Source organism: Fringilla coelebs, assembly GCF_963513975.1.
Source record: "Fringilla coelebs genome assembly, chromosome: 2".
NCBI lineage: Eukaryota > Metazoa > Chordata > Aves > Passeriformes > Fringillidae > Fringilla > Fringilla coelebs.
In genome coordinates this window covers 32792206-32815872 of record NC_140029.1, presented here as the reverse complement: position 1 = coordinate 32815872, position 23667 = coordinate 32792206, and the positions used below count along the sequence as shown (strand labels likewise).

The window sequence follows — 23667 nt, the reverse complement described above, 5'->3', positions numbered from 1 at the left end:
GTTCAGCCAATAAAGGTATTCCACAGCTAACATTTCATTTTTGTTTCATCAGCTTATCAAGATCAGTTAATGCATGAGGAGGCCACTGAAGAGAAAATTTTGAATAATCTCTAGAGAGATTTTAACAGTTTTTCATGCAGATCTTTCCCACTCTTCTTCCCAAACATCAAATTAACTTTTAAGAATTATCAGTTAAAATATGTATCCTTCTATGACAGTAATTAGCTACTATTGTGGATATAAAAAAAGGAAAAGTTATGTATCCATTTTTTTTCCCTCTGTATAGAGTCAAAAAAATAAACCAGTCACGAGCCCCCTGTTTATCATGTTTTGGTCAGTTTCACCCTGTAATAAATAATCCCACATAGGCAGGCTAAAATTTTGCCATAGAATTAATCACACAGTTGTCTGACCTCCAACACCTGAGCATAGTCAATGTCCATATTACATATGATCTACTGGTCTACGATCTATTATGAACTTCCTAAAGTATGTCAGTATTGCTTAGATTAAAAGAAGAGTTATAACCTCATTCACAATTGTGAATAAATGAAGAGGGGGAAAATGGAATTCTAAGAGTTACCAATAGATAAAAACAATACATGAATTGTTTTCCCATATTATGCCTACAGGCAATTGATGGAGTGGAGACTCAATAAACAGACTATAAAGTGTATGGAAAATTGACTGGGCTCACATGGGTATCATCAGTGGTACAAAGTACAGCTGGAAGCCAGTCACTATTACCATTCCTCAGGGATCCATCACTCAATCTGGTATTCTTTCACATCTTCATTAATGACCTCAGTGCTTGAGGTGGCATTCTGGGAAAGCATGCATAATACTGCTGGGAATTATCAACATGCTGAAGGCCTGGGTTGCTATTCAGAAACACCTTGAAAAGGTGGAGAAGTGATCTGACAGAAAACTCACAAAACTCAGCATAAACAAATGTAAAGTTCTGCAGCTGGAAGGAAATAAATTCACACAATGGCTTTGCAGGAAAGGACTGGAGAACTAATGGGCAAGTTGACCATGAACCAGCAGTATGCTGCTGTGGGGGCAAGGGACAACCACACAATGACATGCATTAACTAAAGCACTTCCAGGGGGTTGAAGGACATGATTGTTCCCCTCTGTTTAGACCTTGAGAGGCCTCCTCTAGAGTGTTGTGCCAGTTTGGGGATTTTCAGTACAAGACACTGACATACTGGAGCAAGTCTATCAGGGGATCATCAAGACCATCAGGAGATTGAAAAACATGAAATATATTTTAAAAATTCAGAAAACTTGATTTATTTAGCCTAAAGTGAAGCCTTAGAGGAGCTCCTCAGCTACCTTAATGGGAGGGTATATAAAGTATATGGAGCCCCACTCTCCTCAGAGGCAGGACAAGAGGCGATGGATACAAGATGGAACACAGGAATTTCCAGTCAGATATAGATTAGATTTTCTTAAACCATGGCAGTGGCCAAACAAACTGGAACATGCTGCCCAGAGAGGCTCTGGAATCTCCATTCTTGCAGATGCTCAGAACTGCTCTGGCTGAGGCCCTGAGCAGTCTGATCTAACTGAAGCTGCTTTGAGCAGAGGTCTGGACTAGATGACTGGATTTCCAGATGATCAGATGACTGGATTTCCAGAAGTCCCTTGCAACCTAAATTACTGCATGATTTTAAGCATGAATCAGAATTATTTTTACCTACTTTTTTTCTATCAGTAGCTACTTTTTTTTTTTTACGTAAATTAAAAAGCAAAACAATACCAACAATACCAACTTTTTTTAATAACAAATATTTGGACTTAATTACCACTCTTTCAAATCCAAGACAAGCCTATGTTTAGCTGATTCACACATTCCTTGTCAATTAAGGATTGAAAATACGAATTTCATTCATATTAAGGATGTACATAAAACCACATTAATGCATTGATTGAATCAGATGTTCAACAAAATGGACAGAGGGGCAAATGATAGCAAACAAGATTATGATTCTGACTCTGCAACTGAAACAACCTTTATGCTAGACTGGAATACCACATAAGTGTCCACCTCTTCTGACTCAAGTCAGTCTTCTTGTGACTATGAAGAAACTGTTCAAATCCAAAGGAATTACTAGATATACACTCTGCTCTATGCATGAATTTTAAAGATTGCCCATAGTTAGTCTACCACTTGAAAAACTCAATATTGAACACTGAGAAAGACTGCCTGTGGAAAAGACTGCTCCTGCTCTTGCAATCACACTTTAAAGACTTTCATTTAAGAAAAAAGAAACTGAGCAGAAAACTATGGCAAACCTGAATTTCATCAGTCTTTCTCAACCAGCTTACTGATGAGCCAAAATCATCCCCACTATGTTCTCCTTCACATGTGATTTTTGGCAATTGCATGTATAATGAATTAGAGGCTTCTGCTGCTAATATTTTTTCCATGACCATATAACTATGTCTAAACTCATGAGAATCTATCATACACCTTAAGCAATGCTTTACCATCTGAATTACTTGGAATACGGATTTTAATTCTGAGCCACCTTGAATTTCACTCACACACAGAAACAAAACAAAACAAAACCCAAATAAAAACAAACAAAAACCCCAAGCAAACAAACAAACAAACCAAAAAAACCCATAGTTTTTGAAGTTTTTGAGAGCTACAAACTTTAGACTGATTAACTCCTGTTGTGAACTTTGGAAAATTTTAAGATTCATCCATCAGTGATTATAATGTACTTCACACAGAGGAAAACACCATTACTTAGAATACATTGACATTTGCAGTGTTAAAATGTTACAACTGTAAGAGTTGACATTTATACAAGGAGCCCTCAAATTCTTGATTTCAGTACAGTTTGTATACTAGGGTAGTAGTAGGTCTTTAATATTAATCATATTATTAGGAAGAAATTATATGAAGGGTAAAATTCAATACAGTTCTGTTGTACACACTGCTATAAATGTCCCATTTGCTAAAGAACTGGAAAGCATGACAGAACGACAGCAAAAAGAAGGCACAAAACTACACAGAGAAAGATTTATGGAGGAGTAGCCAACTGTGCAACAGTTCTACTGGCAGGGAGAAATAAATGTTATAGAGAAAGGTAATGGTATAAGTTACGATAAGCTACAGCTAAAGGAAAGTAAAGGCAGAAATAAAACTTCACAAGGGAAATGAGAGTAAGAATATAGAAAGAACTGAAGTAAAGATGAATTATTTTATGGAGATGGGGAAAGAAATCAGAGGAACACAGAGCAGGCCCCTTACTTTGTAATATGTATCAGTAATGAATCTCAGTATCTTCCTTTACTCTTTCCACATGGTATTCTGATTATATGCTGTTCTTAAATAATTTCCATTTAGCCATGTAATGTCAGCAGCTTGAAGCAGAAACTCTTATTAGAAGACAAGGGAGACAGAGAGAGTGCCTGGGTTTTATTTCCACACTCTACCAATGGCGGACTATATGTATTAAACCCTAGAAAGTAAATAACTCTCCCTTCAGATTCCCGTTTCCCTTTTTTCAGCATACAAAGATCATCTCTTCCTCTGTTCATTTACCTTATCCAGTACCATTGCATCTGGAAGTCTGGATTTCAACACTCTCACGTAAGAAAGAAACATAAAGGAAAACAATTCCATTTCTGCCCTATGATGTGCTTCTTCGCCAGCACAGGAAAAGAAGGAGGTGCTAATCTCCGCTTTCATCTGAATGACCAAAACTGAAAATTCTGATCATTCAATCCTCAGAAGTAGAAAACTATATTTTATGTGTAAGACTAAAGAAGAATATATGAAAAGGACTAGTTCACATGGTTTCCTACAGCACCGTGGAATCAGCTCTGTGAATTAGAGGATAACTTCTGCTTTTCTTGCCCTGCATAAAGAAACAGTGTCTTCAAGTATGATATCCAAACCTGTACATAAGTCTGGTCTACAGTCCATCCTTCCTATAAAGATTTCAGTTACTAATTGCTGAAATATTTCTCCTCCTTTAACTAATTTAGCTTTGTTTACTGCCATTATATACTTAATACTCCCTCTCAGGCACAAAATTATCTTCAGAAAAAGAAATCTCAGACAGGGCATGCACTCCTAGTGTAGGAAAGCACTGTGAAAAGCACAGGCATTTTCAAGTCAGTGTTCACCATTAGCAAAGACCCAGCCAATCAATATACAGCTGTTACTAACAAACAAAGGACTCTGTGCTCTGTAAAGCAGGTCAGAACAGCTACTGGGATCCACAAAGTAGCTGCACCTTTATAACCTTTTTAAAAGCATGATTTAGAAAGGTCCTTCTGGTCACAAAGCCAACTGAGAACTTAAGAGCCCAAATATCCTTTAGCTTGTAGACACATCTAGAAATCCCACAATAATGGCAACACTTTCTTTTCTTTATAGCACACCTTTTATTCCCTCCATCATGAAGCATTACCTGTATTATGTGTCTAGGACAACAGCTAACAATTGTTCCATTCATGGCTTCTCTCAGTCAGCAGGGACACCTCCATACATGATTGGCACAAAAAGATTATACTGTGTCCTGCATACCCAACATAAGAACAGCCCCAATACTCCCACTAGTTTTTCCTTGCTAAGGAAAAGGTCTAGCAAAATTTTATGGGCACAGTCTTTAGAGGGAATAATGGGCAGCACCAAATTTTTTACAATAACACAAAAGATGAGAGATGCAGGTACAAAGTGCTTCTGTCTTTTCCTTCCAACATCCACAGGAAAATCGACAAATCCTCTTAGCAGGGCTCTTGGAATCTGTTAACAGAATTATAGAATAATAGGGGTAGAAAAGATCATGTTGCCATGCACCTGATCCATTAAAAATTGAAACTGAGCCATGGGCTTGCATAGTTGAATTATATCAGAAAACACACATTCAAGATTCAAAGCCATCTGAGAACTCAAAAATATTTCAATTCTCCATATAGAGAGCAAAACTCTCTCTCTTTCCTTTTCATTAATATTAATGTTATTTATGATTATTAGTCTTACTATCATATTTTCAATTATTAAACGGTTCTTATCTTAGCCCACAAGTTTCTGATGCTCATCCCCATCTCACCTAACAGGGTCAGAGGGAGTTAGAGAGCAGTTGCATGATAGTAACTTTATGCCAGAGCTTAAAACAACAGAAGGAAAGGGAGGGGAGAAGAGACAAAGTGAGTTGGTGTGAGCACCAACTGGTGAGAAAAAGCAAGGCAAGGCAAGTGAACAACAAGCCAAGGGGACGGCAACTTTGCCATACATTGTCCTCTAGAGAAAACAAAAACCCCAGAACAACATCATCATACTTTCTTCTAAAAGGCTTTCTAAAAGTATACACAATTTTTGAGAGGAGAAAATGAGTTGAGGAAACTAGAGGTGATAAGAAAAATAAAACTGATCTCCAGAGAATATGTTGGAAGAATAAGGAGAAAAGAAGCAGTATTTCATACTGTATTCCCTACTTTCAGGCTTTACCTTTAAGCTATGGATTGGATAGATGTATCAATTTTGGTTATCTGACAGAAAATACAGAACCAAACAATGGTATCTTGAATAGACCCATTCTACACAGCATTATTGGCAAGTATTATAATCAATAATTCATTGATTAAAATTAATTTCTGCAAAATGTATACTGTAGAAAATAGAGGAGTGCGTTTGTAGACTAACAGATTTTGACCAGTCACATGAATGACATTAAAAATTGCAGGCTGATTTTGTAATGCACTAATTTTAAATCACCGAGTGAGCAGGAATTTGATTTACATGCCAAAAAGCTGTAGAGCCTTACTTCCAACAACTGAATTCTCCTAACATGATGTAGAATTTACCATATGTCATATGCCTTCAAGCAAATCATGCTGAACCTCCAACTTAAGCCTGTATCTTCTTTACTCAAGGAGTGCTTCTTGCTTAACTATATCAGAATAGTTAGGGGAAAATAAAGATTTTTCCTAACCTTTGCATTCCCCTCCCGTAAAAACATTTCATAAATTATGTGGAAATAGAATATGGGGCATTATTTGGAGTGTATCATAGTGACTCCCTTCAAAATATGAGCTGGGTTTCTTTCCTCATCCAGTTTTCTAATCACTCTAATATAAATTACTCATCCTACATTTAGAAAAGTATAGGTTATGTTCCTTTTGTATTCTGAGTATCTGCAACAATCACTGAAGAGGGATGCAAAATATTTATGGAAATGACTGCAAAGTGAGAAAAAACCAAAATCAACCTAGCTACAACAACTAAATACCTAGTTTGGGTAGAATTCAGTAGTGAACTCCCGAGCTCAAGTCCTGGCTCTTTTCTAGGCCAGGCAAAAATCGTGATGTACATTCTGCTACATTCCACGAGAAAGGCATCTAATTATTTAATCACTCCTTTATCTCTGTTTCAAATTCAAGAAATTCTCCTGGCTCATGAGAAGAAAACTGCTCTTTATAAGGCTATTAGAAACTCACAGGTTTCAAATGAGACATCACTTTACAGCTTATCCAAAGGAAAGAAAACACAAAAGTGGATTGTCCATTTTCCTCAAACAGCTCCACCACCCAGCAGCCCTCCTGCTCAAGAGGCTGCCACACTTTCTGCAGGCTCATCTCCTGCTGACTCTGAGCGAGTTTCATATAACTTTCTTTTGTCCAGTTTATTTGTTTCTTTCAAACTAGTCCTGAAAAAGATGCAGGCAATCCACCCTTCAAAAACTATTTGTCTGGTAGTATACATATGAATCCTGTGTTAAAACCCTCTGAATTTCTACCAGAAACTGAGATTCCTAGCCATTTCAATACTTCATCTATAGAGACATCCAAAAATTATGTAGTAAAACTAAGATTAATACAAGTATTTCACCAAAGACAGAACTACACCTGGCTTGACACAATACCAGTGCAAGATGCCTTTTAAGTCTCAAAGCTACTTTCACTGGCAATCCCAGAAATTTAGGACAAGCTGATTAAGAAATCAAAATACTTCCTTTAAACACCAACAGGATCTTAAACCCTACCTAAATCATGCCTCATTGCAGAAGAACTTACACCTTTTTGCTGCAGGCAGAAGATCATCATTAAATGGCAGCAAGTCATAGTGGTGTTCGGTTGTGTACAGAAGCAACACCACCTGGAAGCCCCTATCTTCCAGCTCTTCTAGGAGAGCCCATAATATTTGTAGCTGATGCAAATTTACAATAAGAAAACAGGCACTTAAGGGTACAGTAAAGAGAGAACTATAAGGACAGTCCAGATAGCATGGAAGGTCTTTCCATTTAGCTTTAGTAGGTGCTTAAAAATATGTTGAATGTGCTACCAGTCACTTACCTGTCTCATCTTGTCCTGGGGTCCAACAGGCACAGCATCACCAGCAAGCTGAGGGATTGTCCCACTCTGCTCTGCACTGGGGCACCCTCACCTTGAATATTGTGTGCAATTTGGAGCATCACAATATAAGGAAAATATTAAACTGTTAGAGAGTATCCGTGATGATGTTGAATGGCCTTGAGTGGAAGCCATGTGAGGAGCATCTGAGGTCACCTGGTCTGTTCAGCCTGGAGGAGACTGGGGGGAGACCTCACTGCTGTCCACAGCTTCTTCATGAGGGGGAGTGGAGGGGCAGGCACTCATCTCTTCTCTCTGGTGACCAGTGACAGAACCCAAAGGAATGGCAAGAAAGTGTGCCAGAGGATGTTTAGGTTGGGTATTAGGAAAAGTTTCTTCACCCACAGTGTGGTTGGGCACTACAGCAGGGTCCCCAGGGCAGTGGTGACAGCACCAACCCTGACAGAATTCAGAATTATGTTCCACTGCATTCTGCAGCCCCAACCTCAAGGCCCTCCAAGCAGCTGCTTGCACTACAACAGCAAGAAGGAGAAACTCCTGTACAGAGCCTCAGATCAGAGAAATTATGTGTATTTTGAAGGAGGAACTACTTTTGCAAAACCATGGTAGACTATCAAGAAATGCAGGACTGTTTTATCATGCTGGAGTACAAGTGAGAGAAAAAATCAACCATAACTTTGACTTTTCATCTCCCTCCTCCTTGCTGCTGCATTACAGCAAGATCACTAGGAGCACAGAACACTGCTCTTTTACACCAGCTTCAGTAGCTCAAATGTAAGCTCTCTAGAAAATCTGGTCCACACTCACCCTAAAACATGTACAACACAGGTGGAATCAAAGACTTAAGCTGCTAAAACCATTTTTTCTGCAGAGCATGTGCAAACAGATTTGTAGGCAGATTTTCTCAGAGACAACAGAAGGCATTTCTGACATACAGGAAATGCACCATTTTTCCCCCCTCCAGAGCCTTAAAATTTAATGACATTTTTAACTAGCATGAGGTAGAAACGCTTGGTGAAAGGTGGAAGGTCACTTGCTTTTGAAAGTAAAAAAAATGCATGTTCCTATATTTGCTTCAGAGCCAAACCCCTGTCTGAACAGCCTTTGGCAAAGTTTTATAATATATATCTGCTGCTCTTTACAATATTAATCTGAAATCCACTCTTTATAAAGAAAAATATTACATAGATATTTAATTAGATTATAGCATCAACCCCAGCTACAACTCTCATTTCACCATATTTGTTTTAGTTTTATAGTCCAAGATAGTGCCACAGGAACAAACTGCTAGATAAAGCTAAAATTACCTGCAGATTCTTCTGTGTAAAACTGACCTTGTCCTCCATCTCATTCTGGAAAATGCTCAGTTCAAACAAATGAAGATTTAGTCCATAGACAAGCTTCAAATTCTGAATGAAAATAGAAACTGAACCTTGTAAGACTCCATTAGAAAAAAAAAATATTCAAAAAGCATTTTCAAATCTAGTTTCTGACTTCAGCTTCCATGTGATACTTGGCATAAATGAGATCATTTATTTAGAAGCTGACAGATTTTTGGCATGTTTCTCAATTTAATTTAATTATGATTTTGACTGCTAGTTTGTTTGTCATTTTACTCAAAGCATTTTGCAAAGATCCTCTCAACTCCAGACCTATAAAGAGTTTGAAATTTGAGAGATTGTATATGTTATCACTGCCGGTACTTTTACAGGCTGAAATATATTAGTAACCGGACACAAAAAAACAATTCCACACATAAGGAATGGTGTGATATCTAGAAAGAAGCCACATTCCTAAACACTAGTGTGTCAACAAAGACTTAATGTAAAAATCCGAGCTAAACCAAAGTATTTACAAAGCTTGACCATTCAACGCAGCAGCTACCATTATCTAGAACAATCACACAATGCCAGTTTAGCCAGACTTTTTAAAAATCCAGAAGAAACTCTCAAGTAACTATTTCAATCTGCCTCTTTCCAGTTAGCTAACCTAGCTGTGCCACAATCCATCAAAAACTCTGTTAGCTGGTCCAGCTAGGCACCTCTCAAAATACAGGTCCCATTTTCTCTTTTTAAGATATTCTCCCAGGCTTCCTATATTTGTTTTCACTTTCCTTTATGCCATTTTTACAGTACTATCCAGATGGCAAAGTAATGCTCAGACCTATTTACATAAATACAGTTTCAGACACCAGAGAGTTAGAGAACACATTGCAGGGAAAACAATGAAGATAAAGAGATTTCAGAAGAGTGCAATCAAACAATCTTGCAGGGTTTTTTTTCTTTTTTTTTTTTCCTAATATACTTTGCAAAAGAATTATAAACTAAATTATAGTATTATTCAAAATAAAAACTCCTAGTATCTAACCTTTTAATCTGGAAACAATAAAAGGTACCGTAGGTAAAAGGAAATATGAAAGCAGCAGGCTAGCACTGATCACATTTCCATTTACGTTGATGAATTCAACTAGTTATGTCAGGTGAGAAACTGGGTCCCCTGTGGAATTCAGACTGCAATATCAGGCATCAGGCAGATCCCTTCATACTGTATACATCTGCTATTTATTTGGACCTATCCAGCACAGAAGAAATCCCTCAATTTACAGGTGTTTCACTTTGCACTCTCCACACAGTGCAAATTCAAAGAAAAGACAGAAGGCAGTGAGAATCCAATATGTTCTAGCGCCAAAATCAACTTTGGGTAATTTTAGGTCCTATAATTAGACTCTCACTGTGGAGTATTTTAGGAGAACATGGCTCAAAATTATGCCTGGCATAGTTCTATTCACTTTCTGAGAGATTATTTTAGCTCTTTTATTGTTTATGCTGTTTCACACACTGCATATAGGTATCAGAATAAGTCAGAAACAGAGACAAAATCATTGACTGCATTTACCTCAATCACTATGTATGCCCTAACTGAATCACAAGCAAAAATGATTGGATGAACTGAATTTATCCAAAATTGATAGTCTGATTTCAAATCAGCATTGAGCCTACATTATTCTGACCAAACAATATAGCTTGATAGCTCATCTCAGTGTCTAATGAAGTAACATTTGCATAATGCATGAATCCAGCTCAGGGAAATTGAAACTGCTTTGCTTTAAAGATGGCCAGATGTTTAGTGAGCATGTACTTACGGGACAATCTCACCCAGAGTAATGAAGACCAAGACAGACAGATAAAAACATTTCTTCCTGTATTACTTATTTCCATTTGCAGTGGGAAAGACCAGCAAGCATTTTGGGGATCCTAATTCTTCAGTTACTAGGAGCAGTAAAATTCAGAAACTGACACTCTTAGACAAACAAAAAAAATTCTTTTTTAAATCCAGTATAATAATCTTTATAAATTGAAATAATAGGATTGTACCTTTCTATAATTCACAACTTTGACTGCTTTGTAATGTGACCTCAATCTACAGGTAATGAGAAACACATGCTGTGCACACTGCAGCAAATATACCTCAGGGAAATACCTACCTGGAAAGCAATTTGAAAGCATAGAGCTGTCATAGTTTGATATATAGAGTGTGTATAAGCAGATGACAGTTATTTCTTTGTCTCAGTTAGCCAACACACTTCACCAAACATGAACTATGAGCCAAAGCTCACTATCCCTGGAGTTGACTAGCTACTGTTTCCAAGAAGGATTTTTAAAGGCAAGGTCTGAAAACAGGTAACTTACTGGTTAGACAATACATGTGGAAAAAATTCATAAAATCTTGGGCACATATGTCCTTTTACTTATCTGAGGGAACCATTACAAACTTCTAACCTATTTAGATAACATATTCTGGATAAAAACAAGATTCATTAATCAACAGACAACAGAGAGAAACATTAGTATGTACAACTGAAGCAGAAGAAGATGCAGCACACAGGAAAGGTGACGAGCAGTTACCGCTTGCAGAGATCACCAGGAGCACAAGTACAGAACCACAATACCCATGTCACTTTTGAGCTGGGGCTTTTCCATATTCAACAGGATTATGAAATTTCATTTCCAGGATTTTTCTTTTGAAGGATTTAGTAATGTCTTTTAAGGAGAAGGACCAGGAGATCTGAAATAGCATGGCTGTCTTACGGAATGTTCTCAAAATAGCATCCAACCATTTGGCCTTCTTCCTCTCTTGCAATTCCCTATGCTGTATTACATTTGTTTGGTTTCTTGCATAGTCTCCACAGGAACTTTTGGCTTCATAGAAGAATACAGAAGCAAATTATATGATAGCGCAATCATCACTGTGTCTATGTCAACAAGATGAAGAGTCTGCAAGACCAAATGTTTTTTCCATTTTTCTTTCCAACAGCTGGCCTAAATTCCATCCTTCAAATATTGCTATTTGAAATCTCTAATCAAAACAGGTACAACGATCGTATTATTATGACATATTTTTTGTTTAGACCAGAATTTCTAAGGAAGAACACTTACAAAAATCATACCAAATTTCTTCTGGTATGCCAAGAATCATAAAGATTTCATCTAAATTTCTAATCTCACCTTATTCAAATATTCACTAAATATGCAAGGAAAATATCAGTGGAGCAGATGTAACCATTGGCATTTATGTTAAGCTAGACACTGTAAGAAAGAGCTTGACACCCTCAGTTTTATGAACCTATTGCAATTCTCATAAATCTGACCTGCAATTTTCATACATAGAGGGCCAGGTTCACAAAGGTATGAAGGCTAGATATTTAATACCTCTCATTACTAAGTTCCTTAAATACTTTTTAAAATTCTGTTCTCCTTGAAAAATAGATGAAAGCAATTACAAGAAAACAAGAATCAGTTATCCCTGCTCCCAAGTTGCCCAAGAAATGCAATTTGCTAGATAAATTATGGGGTAAGCACAGGAAACAGTCAGAAAGGACAACAGCTATTTCTTTCACTTAAGAATCTCACAACAACCTTGAGAATTTACTTTCCTTCACCCCTGAATAGTTTCCATATCTTTATCATTTATAACTTAAAGAAACCCTCAACAGTTAATAAAAATATTATATCACCATTAAAATGCTGGTTGTAAGTTTCAAAGCAGTGACTACTCAGATGTTTAACTAAAACATATCCAAAACTCTGTGGTCAAAACTATCTGTAGTGTAGAAAAAGTTAATAATAGTTATAATAACACCATCCTCTCACAACATTTCTTCAGCTTTCAAGGACTGCAAATAGAATTTGCAGAAACAGGAAAAGAGCCACAAAGTTTCATGAGAAGACAGAAGTTTTAATTGTAGAGAGCAACTTGCCCAATGCAACACAGAATGTAACAGAACCCTCTGTATCTTAAAAGTCTAATGAAAAGGAGATACAAAAGAAGACTGTGGTAGGAAGACCTTTGAGGAATAAAGCTATGAGAACATATAAAGAACCTAGAATATTACTATTTTTGACCACATAAAAGCCCCTTTTCCAGACCATGAAAGCAATAAATTAGGACGACTCTGATTTAAAAGGAGGAAAATACATAGTGTTAGCTTAAGCACGGAAGTGCCGGGGTTCAATACAACCCTGCAGGCTGTAGAACTTTTTAACTTCAGAAACCAAGCATTTGAATTATTCTTCAGTTCTGTGTAGTCATTCAGCAGAAATGCCTTGTCCATACCAGAAAAAGCATACCTGAGAGTTCTTAAGAGTCAAGGGACACCATGTTCACTAAAAAATCTTGAAAGGAAATGTAATACAATTCTCTAAACCTTATTTTTCAAAAATCTGACAAAAAAGTTACAACCAATTAGACTGATGACAAGCTCTCTTGCGAAAAAAAAAGTAAGGTAGGGAGGTTCTTCTGGGTTTTGCTCATTGCAACAATGGTGTGGAAAATGCTGATCATTGTTCTGATATTCAAATGATGCTGATGAATAGTATTCATTCTTTACCAACCAAAAAACCTTACCCAAAACTGAAGATGATTCTGTGGCCTAATAATGGTTTATAGGGGGTCACCCTGTATTCAGTTATTTCTTCCTAACTACCAAGCACATTTTTAATGCTGCTAGAACTGCTCTATGGATGCTGTGACATCTAGAACTACATTTCCAGAAAGTTATCCCATGAAGTCTTATGACAACTTTTCATTAGTACATCTCTAGTACTTAGAGAACAAATCAGCAACATCCATTTGCTTCCTGAATAAATCCATAACTGAAAGCACTAAGGAAGACCAAACTCTCAAAACCATAGTTTATATAACATCAATATCCTTCAGGTATCCAATAAACAGGTCAACACAAAAGTAATTACTCTTTCATGGAACAATCATGAAAAAATCAAAATCTAAACTAAAGTTGATAAACACTTGACCACTCAAAACTGAAATTGATTTATGCCAAGAGATTGCCAATTTACCCAAAGTAATTCAATACCCTTTACAGCAATTTAGCCATAGTTTTTCTAAACTAACTTTCCCAAGTGTTGGCAATAAAGAATTTGAAGCTGAACAGACAAGGGCAGGTACTGCTTTCTAAAGGAACTTTAACTACTTCTAAAGCCTAAAGCCTGCAAGCCCAAGAAACAGGTTATTGAAGTGGGAGAAATGAAGTTTTAAAAACTGGGACCAAAGTTTTAAAGTTTCAAAAACTTTCCAGCTTTAAAAGCTGGAAAGGAGTTTCTTACCACTTTTTGTGTGAAGGCCAATACATTACCTCAAAGAGGAGGTACCTGTTACATATTGTCACCCTGTTTATCTATGGAAAAAACATTCATATATGTTTCTATAATTGCAGCTGTTCTAGCTGCTCTTCAAATCTTTTTTCACTACTGAGCAGATGAGGCATTTAATTTTACTATCTTACTGAAATTAAATTGCTCATTTGTCATACACCTTTTCAGATAACTCTAAGGCTAAGTTCAGCCATATTTGACAATCTGCTTGAATTCTGATAAGACAGAGCAGCAGACCTAAGATCAGTCCATTACTGAAGACTTGTGACAGAATCTCTTATTCCTCCAAGAAGTAAACTGGATTTCCTGCCAATGCAATAAATTATGGCACTATGCATTTTACTGCTGCATATCACAGCACACAAGCTACACTGCAGAAAAACTAACATTATTCTGGTTCGTCCCATTGCACCTCAAACAAGAGCAGCCTAAGGCCCTTCTTTATCCAAGTTTCTATCTCCCAGGTCCTGTTTTAGTTACACAAAGTAGAGGTCTAAAGAAGACCAAATGTAGAGGCTGCCAAGGTAACATGTGAAAAAAATCAATCTATGTTCACTTCCCAGCCCCAGCTTCCTCTTTTCCAGCCAGTTTCACTTTTGAGATTATACAAGCCTCTCACAAGGTCAGTGGTGGAACAGAAGCCACAGACAGATTCAAATTTCATTTTATTACTACTACCTCCCAGAAATATTTTAATAGTGAGGCATTGACTACCAGAGCTTAAGGCAACAAGAACGAGCCTGTACGAGAGATGATTTGGTTTTATCAGAAAAAAGTCCATTCATCTTAAAAGTTTTCTATAATGCATGCATTTTTTATTATGAGAGATCCAAACTTAATGACAGTATATGCTCTAGAAACAAGTGCAATCTGATCATAATCTAGAAAAATCATACACTTTGTTTAAGTGTATGATTAGTATATTAGTCCTCGTAAACAAACAGACCCACTCAGACTAAAATTTAGTCCAGTACATGAGTTTTCTCTTAGGTCACAGAGCAACAAAGGAGCTGGCAAGATTTTCAGGGGAAAATACAAATAGCCCAAGGCATTCCATTATTATAGTGATTCTCTGAACTCAGCAACTGGAAAACTCGCTCCTCAAAAATAACTGAAATCATCTCCCTACACAATTGCTTTATAAATAGATTAGGTGAGACAGTGAGATAGAGTCAGAAAAACACACTTCAAGTTAACAATGAACAGGGCATCAGCCTTGAGCTCAAACACTGACTTGCACTATCTTTGAGAAGATGTCTGTAAAGGAAATACTTGGGGGTATTTCACAGGGGGCTGAAAATGGGATAAAATCTGGCGATAAAGTAACTGCCATATGATGGAAAGATTCAGCAGGCTATGTTTCTATAATTGCAGCTGTTCTAACAATCATTTTACCAAACAGACATAAAGACAAATAGATATATCAAACAAATAGACATAAAGACTGAAAGCATTCAAGAAATTAAGGCTTAATTATAAGGTTTGAGTACTACTTTAGACAAGTCTCCAGATCAAGATTATTCTTTACGATACCTATAGTGTCCAGTGGAGAAGCGAAACGAATATGTGGGGACTTTGAAACTGAAGTTCAAAGAAGTCTAGCAATACATTAAAAGGTAAAAGAGAGTAAAAATTGCTTTTATTTTAGAACACTTCACTGAACAAATGGGAAATATAGGACCCATAAAGATATATGGCATAGCCTAGAGAGTGGACACAATAGAATGAAGTGATGAAGTACATAAAAGAAACACAATGAATTGCCATTTAAGGATACTTGAGAATAAAGAGATGACCAGCAGCTAACCAATTACTATTTTTATGGACAGGTAAGTACAGTTTATAAAGTCGTTTCTCACACTCTCTTCAACATTCCTTCTGTACAGCTGGGTCAAAATGGGACTCCAGCTGCAAAAACCAAACAGGCATAAAATTCTTCCTTCAGTAGCAACTTGTGCTGCAATCTCAGATTCTCGTAGCTTCTCAGTTAACCCTGTATGTGTGAATGCATAAATACACAGGCTCTGATGCCACTGAAGTTTAATAGTCTATTTGATTTCAGCGTGTTTACCTTTCTGTATCACAAAACTACTTCTAGGGGATTTTTTACCCCCACTATTTATGTCTAGTTCTCAATTTGATTACTGGTCTCTTTCCCTTTTCTGTTCTTTTAGAGACAAGCCAGTATTGCTTATCTGTAGAAAACCAGGCTACAGTAAGCCATATTAAGACTATGGTTTACAAGGCAATCTATAAACTTTTTCAGCTATTGGCAAGAACCAGAGGGTTGACGAAAAATGGATTATGGGTTTTAATGCAAAATCATATGCCTCCTGGACACCATTTTCAATGAAAAATACTAAAGAAAAAAATTGAAAAAGGCAGATATATAAAAACTGAGTGATATGGAATTCATGCATCTGGTTTACAATATAAAGCATGGGGGAAAAATTGGAAATTAATTCTAAAATTAAAAAATTAATTAAAAGAACTCATTTAGAAGATCCTTAAGATTTTATAATATGGTAGAGTGTTCATTATAATTACAGATATAACAAATATTTTCAATAAGAAAAGACTGAATTAAAATCTTGCATCCTACAACCTAACGTCTCTAATGACATTGCACCTTGAAATGGCAAATCACAGATTTCTTTAACTTATTTATTAGATTATGAAAACCAAGACACAGAGATACAATGTGCACACAAGAACATATAATTTGGCTCATAGAATGCATTTGTCATTTACTTTTGAATAAACCAGGTTTTGTATCCTTTAAATGAGTCTAAGCTCACATCCTATTATGTTCTTGATAAAGGACAGGCATCAAGATATTTATATATGAGATGGCTTTCATTTATTAAAGAGACAGCCTAAAATTTTTGAATGGGCATTCATGTATCTTGGAATTTTAAATTCCAAATATTCATCATATCAATAGCATCTACCATTTCATAACATCATATCATAACTCAAAATGCTGATATTACTTCTTTAAAGTAATTAATTACTTCTTTAAAGTAATTACTTCTACTGCCACTCACAACCACTTCCTAGTATCACTCACTTCCTTATTCAGTCTGTTTTTCCTTGTCTGTTATTACACAATACCTATTTTTTCATATCAGGTTTTTTAAACCATGACCCAAAGAAATCTTCCATGTCACAGACAAAGGAAGAGTCACCCCTGTCTATTAAGAAAACAAGTTTCTATCATCTTCATAAAGATATTATAATGACAAGTCTCTAATAGAAGACCAACCACATTACTGTTTTATTCTTTCTTGAGGTTTAAAATAGACATATTTAAAGTACCTAGAAAATGAGACACTGATAAGAAGTGTTTCAGGGGAAGTGGCAGAAACTCTCCACAGAAAATCTGGAATGCAGGGTCAGCCATATATTCCTGGGGATTACGGTGTCTTTGCCACAGAACATGACCTCTCCTTTGACTTGAAGCCTTTTTGATGGGGTGCCTACCATTTCTTCCCCTTCACAATTACAGCCTCAGTCTAAAAAGATTCATTCTTCCTTGTATTCACATGCAGTTAATCTAAGATTAACTTTGCTACAAGTAGGTGTCTGATAGAAACTTTTTCCTGACTGTTAAAGAAACAGATATTAATATTCATACTCAAGTATAAGCATAATTGCAACAGTTAGTGACATCTGAAAAGCTTTGCTCTACAAAATCGGCTTGAACATTCAGCTGAACACCCATTGAAAAAATATCTTAAAGAAAATTATTTCCTAGGTTTTACCCACTAGATGAAAATCACTGATGAAAACTGATCAGAAAATATATATGCAGAGTTTGATTTCTAGAGAAGCTCCACTTGATTTTCCCTCAGAAGTGCTGCAGACTAAGAAAAAAGTAATTGAGCTAAGGTCTAAGTTTGGAAGTCCACAGCAGGAAAGTCCGCCTTGTACATGTTGATGATCTCACCCTTGAAATAGAAGAGATGGAAATCAAAGTAATCATCGCTCTTTTTGCTAAATCAACCACCACTTTACTGAGTCGCCTGGACAGAACAGCTCAACTTTTAATAATAATTTAGGGGAGAAAAGTTAAAAGTTCTTTTCCTGGTGAGAAAAAGAGCATAGGTGGGTTCTACCAAGAATCCCTTTTTTTTCTTCTCCCTAAGTAGGATTTTCATGCACATTGTTCTCCTTTTGAAATTTCAGTTATATGACAGATATCAGACTGAAGATGGCTCCTTTCTTCCTCTTCCTCTGACATAGGTAATTTCTAGCTTCTATTTCTGTTCAGCTCTTTGTGTACCTATGCTTCAGTGGTTCACAGTGTACATGAAAAGCTGCTTACTTAAAAGTAAATAAATTATAATTTTTAATTCCAAAAAGTGTTAGATTTTTTTCCTCCAGTAGACCAAATAATGGCTACTGAATACTGTAGCCAAACAGCTGAAATAACACGAACTGGGGGAAAAGAAGCTTCTCAATCAGTTCTACCACTGCAGAGACAAGCCATCATACAGAACAGTGGCTTGCAATTTTGTGAGCACTTGCCATCTTCACTGTTAATTTGAGACTGCAAGAGCATTACTGCTCTCTTATTTATGTTTGGACAAACTCCAAATAACAGAGCAGAAATTGAGTTTTTGGACAAAAGTTTGCTACATTTGAGTGCCTAATGTTAATTTCCTATATTGGTAATTAGGTTTGAGAACCAAAATGAAGTTCAAAAATACTAAGGTAGTTCACACTCAGTTTTGGTGGGATGTACTGTCCACAAGCACATCGGAAATTATGTCCATTTCTATTCAAAAGTGTAAATATAACTTTATGCAGTCTTGTGTCCTTAAACCTCACATACCTAAATTTTGTATTTCATTATTTTAACTTATCCTTCTGCCCTTATACATTACACAAATTTTTTCTTCAGCTCCAAGCAAGAAATATCTCAATGTCATACACTCATTAACTATTCTAATGAGACCATTTACTATAAAAGAGATGCAATATGCATTTTTAAAACTGATACTTTGGTGCATTTTTCTATTTTGGGTATCTTGAACTCAAGGTTTATCCATAAGACTGTGTTACAATAATCTTCCAAACCCCACTGATTTCTTCTATTACTAATTTTTTCCTTCTACCTGAAGTAGTTTTGATGAAATGCTTTCTTATTATTCCACATACATTTCCAGCACCCCAAAATTCTACTTACAAACTAATTCAGAGACGCAAGAGCAAAAACACATTGTCCCCATAGCTTTTGAACAAGAGTGCCCATTCCTAGAGTAAATGCAAGCCAGAGGACCTTCCAATAAATTGTTCTCCAGAGAAGTCATTATGGTATGCTGTCACCCTTGAGCCAAGAATGACACAAGAACAGATGAGAGACCCAATTGCAAGGGCAGAAAAAGAAGCTTTATTACAAAGGATTCTTTGGTTTATATAGACTGATATGATACATTCCACTTGATTGGCTAGTTAATAAAAAACATCTTTCTCACGCACCATCCTTGACAAGAACAGGAAAAGAAAGTGGAAAAACACCACCTGCAGATTGTTTATACTAACAAGTTCTCACATTCCTACAACTCCCTAAAATTCTCAGAAGCCACTGTGAGAAACTATTGCCGTTTCTCTCTCACTGACCAGACTGGCATCCAGAGTAGGCCATCAGGGAAGGGCAAGATAATTAACTATTTATTAATTCAAGAATGGAGCAGCTACTCCCACTGCTTGGCATTCAGCACTTCACATGAAATATCAATCAACACATTTCACAGTTGGTGAATATGACACCAAGTTGTCCACAGCACATAATTTGTTTCTGTGTTTACTTGTCAGATTTTCAACTGCCAGGGTGCATAGGAGTCTCTGACCACCTTGTATTTGATATGTTAAAATGATTTGCCTACTTTCATATTTATAGGGAAAACCAAAGAATAAGCCTGAACAGACACCTTTTAAATTCAGGAGCTTTTCTTCCAAAAATACAAAAGGTACATGCAATGCATTCATTAGATTCTTACAGGAACATTGTACACGGCAGCCTTTAAATGCCATTGTGGGAAAAAGACATTGCTTTGAAGAGGTTATTTTAAAATCTTTAAGTACAGTAAGATATTAACAGGTTCTCCATTTCCAAGTTGTATTAAAAAAAAATCAACGTAATTTAAGAAGGGGATAAGAAAAAGAGGATAATATGATGAATCCAAACTCAAAAGTTGCACAAGCAGCCACAGCTACCCCTAACCCCATAGCTACATAAACATTCAGCTTGCTTTCTAAATCTGAATATGTTGCTGCAGCACTGAGGAAAGACCTAGAGTTCAGAATGTAATAAGGGACCAACCATAGGTTTATTATTGCCACACAATCACACTCTTTTAGTTTCTCCAGTTTCTCCTTCCTTTACACATGCAGTACATCTAGGTATAACTTCTTCAAAATTATAGTTTTACATTCAAGATTGTTGGTATCTCAGTGAAAGAAAAGCAACCACTGAAGAGACTATGAGTTCCAAATAAATATGTTGTAATTATATGATGACTTTCATGAACTCCACATTATTAAGCTCTGTATATTTGATTCCATCCTGAAACACCATCTCAAGAGTTTTATTGAAAATGACTTCACTTCATACTTTTTTTCCCTAAGATGGCTATTTTACCACTGAAGATCTACCAGCATTTTTCAATAGACAACATAGAATATAATATTGCTTATACATTTGTTCTCTTGATGAGACATAAAAACCAGAATTATAGCTGAAAACAGGAGTAAATCAGAATCAAAACAACTTATCACTGTCGTATTTAGTGTCTTTTTCAAGTTAGTATTGATGCCAAGATCAGCAATCTAGATAAAAATCTTTTTAAGTAAGTCACTTACCATATTTATTGATGAAACAGGACCAATGCTGTTAACATAAATGTCAACATCAATAACTGTCGGTTTTACTGTGGAGAAAAAAAAATTAATATTATTTTGCAGACAATGTAAATAATAACTTTAAATACTTTTCCCCCTAATAACCACAAGTTCTTTTTTTCAGGTACAACTACTGAGAAATATGGATAATGTATTTTTAGGAAAACATGGTTCTATTCCTCCTACCCAACAAAAACAATTGCCATAAATTAAAACTTGTACCACTTCATCATCATGATCCCAATTTGTCAGCAGCAATTTGTTAAAGAAACTTTCAGTGCTAGGCATGGTAGCTCAAAGTAAAGCTCAAACCTAAGATGTCTGACATGAAAGTAGAAATAATGCAGCGTATTACTTTTTCCCTTTGCCTCAACATTCAGGTCCTTTAGCCTGTTCGTTCCAGATTAAAAAAATCTTTCCAGATTACTGCATCTCATCAGCCCTGAAATCATCCTAACTTAAGAATAAAATCTCTGTGAAATCTGATTTGCTAAACCTAAGCAACTTCTCCTTCAATTCAGACTCATTCCCTTCAGACCACATCGCCTTTGCACTCTTTCATTCAGAGGCTTTTGAATTTGATTTGATTCAGCCAATGCACATTTCCCATCAGATCTTCCATGTTTTCAGACTTCAAGGACTTTATAAGCCAAGACAAGCTCTGTATTCCTTTATTTTGCTGAGGCCACTAGGATTTCTCTTTCTTCCAGCATCTTTGGTGTCAGTGAGCTGCTGGACATTACTGAGCTCTTACTGGTGACATAAACTAACTCTAAAATAATGCCACTCTTACACTGAAATACACATTAATTTTTTTACTTATACTGCCATTCTTCCAGCCCCACAGGCTGTAAGAATACATTAAGCTCTAAAATTGAAATCTAAAGTAGTGGTTTACTTTCTCCAGAGTTAGCTGACTCAAAACTAAGTCTAAAGAATAAATGCTGTTTTAACCTGCATGGTGAGAATTGATTCAAACTTGCCCCTAGTAAGCCAACACTTTCAGTTGGACATCTTTCTTTCCCATAGAAACACCTTCTCCGCTACATTGTTTTCAAAAATCTCCAGAGAGCATTCAAACCACTGAAGTTTGGGAACTGTGTTGGACTTGGACTTTATTCACTAGCCCCAAGCCTCCTACAATGAAGAAGTGCAGGCGCATCAGCCACGCAAAACTCAGAAAGCTTTCCTCTGGGAAGCTACTGAGCAGAGAAGTGAGGAACAGCTAAATACCAAGGTTCTGATGGAAGCTTATCTCTGTTAACAATCAGTCAATTGGTCTAAAGCCATCTGATAGATAGACAGGAATCTTCACATGTAAAGACGAATATTTTTTGCCTGAATACTTTTTGCCTCAAATTTCAGACTATCAAAGAGGTGTTAAGTAGTTTTAAAGTACTTGAAAATTTAGATGGTTATGAAAAAAAGAATTTACATGCTGGCTTGTCCTGTAAGACTTAGGTACGTACATATCATTAGGAAGGCTATATCCCCTGTTGCAAAAAAAGAGACATCAAACTGGGTACAAATAGTGGTTAAAGATGATAACCATACTCTCTAATTCATTAAGTAACACATACTTCTTGACTGTGTATGGTCAGAACATCCAGGATTATTTAAGGTCATGGTTTCAAACTGCCTCAAGTACTGGCTGATGAACTCAGATCTCCCCTTCAGCAAAAGAAACTGTGAATTCAGCTGAACAAGCTCAGCTGATTAAAGCAATTCTAATTGTACCCAGCTAATAACTAAATAGGAGTCTAGCAGCTTCTGGTAATGAGTTGCCTCAAAATGCAGTAATAAATGTCATTACACAGGAATTGGTAATAGCAAGAAACTACAGCTAGCTCTTCCACCAGAACAGCATTCATGGAATATAGAGCTCTAAGCTTTATAGGGTTTATGCACATGTCTACCTGGAAGTTCAAGATTAAGGAGTTCTGGTGAACACTAATGGCACTAGACTTAAGGATAGAAATTGGCATGCAACTGAATCTTGGCAGGATCAGGAACAAAATTCAGGATCAGAACACAGTGCTTGAAATCTGTTTTTTTAATCTGTTTAATCATTGCAGTTAAGAATATAAATAGAATATGAGGTGATAATTTTTCCTGAATACGCTGGATCAAATTCTCTTATGGTGCAAAAAAATAAATTAAGCACTGCGTATTAATGCTAAAGAGAATTTGATCTTACTCACAGTAAAGGTCTAACCTTGAAACAGAACACTAAACAACAGTCACTTCTTCAATCAGACATTTCCAGTGAAATTCAAAATGAAAATAAATAATAAAAAAATACAGGTAAGCTATTATACTTGTTCAATTTTTTTTTTTGAAAACTGAAATTTTCTTTTAATTATTTTATTTTCCTAGGCAGAGGTAAAAAATACAATTGTAATTTGATTGTATGATAACTGTGTGTTCAGGTTTTAAAAGAAAAGACAAAAGAGCATAGTTCTTGCTGCATGTGGTCTTTCATGGATATAAACACATACACACAAACTAAGGATTATCAGGTATAAATTTTAGATTCATTATCATAAGTTTTTAATTCAAATACCAACCAAAATGTAGCAAGGTTTTAAGATTTTTTTCTTACAAAATGTATTATGAAAAAGGAAATAACTGAGTCTTAATGTTATCATGTCTTATTAGAAAGAACTCACCCTACACTGCTCTTAAAAATAAACTGAGTTTCATGGAAATACAAAATAGCTACACTATCAGGAAGGTTGGACCAGATGATCCA

At 36.2% G+C, this 23667-nt stretch overlaps 1 protein-coding gene across 1 annotated transcript in view; it reads right to left on the bottom strand.

The window, feature by feature from the left end:
• Positions 1-23667, bottom strand: part of GABRG3 (gamma-aminobutyric acid type A receptor subunit gamma3) — a gene marked incomplete at both ends in the record, with an annotated part of 288540 nt that overhangs the window by 251106 nt on the left and 13767 nt on the right. Inside the window, one exon of the mRNA XM_084201189.1 lies at positions 20877-20944. Coding sequence (XP_084057315.1) covers positions 20877-20944 — 68 coding nt within the window. The remainder of the gene's footprint in view (positions 1-20876; positions 20945-23667) is intronic.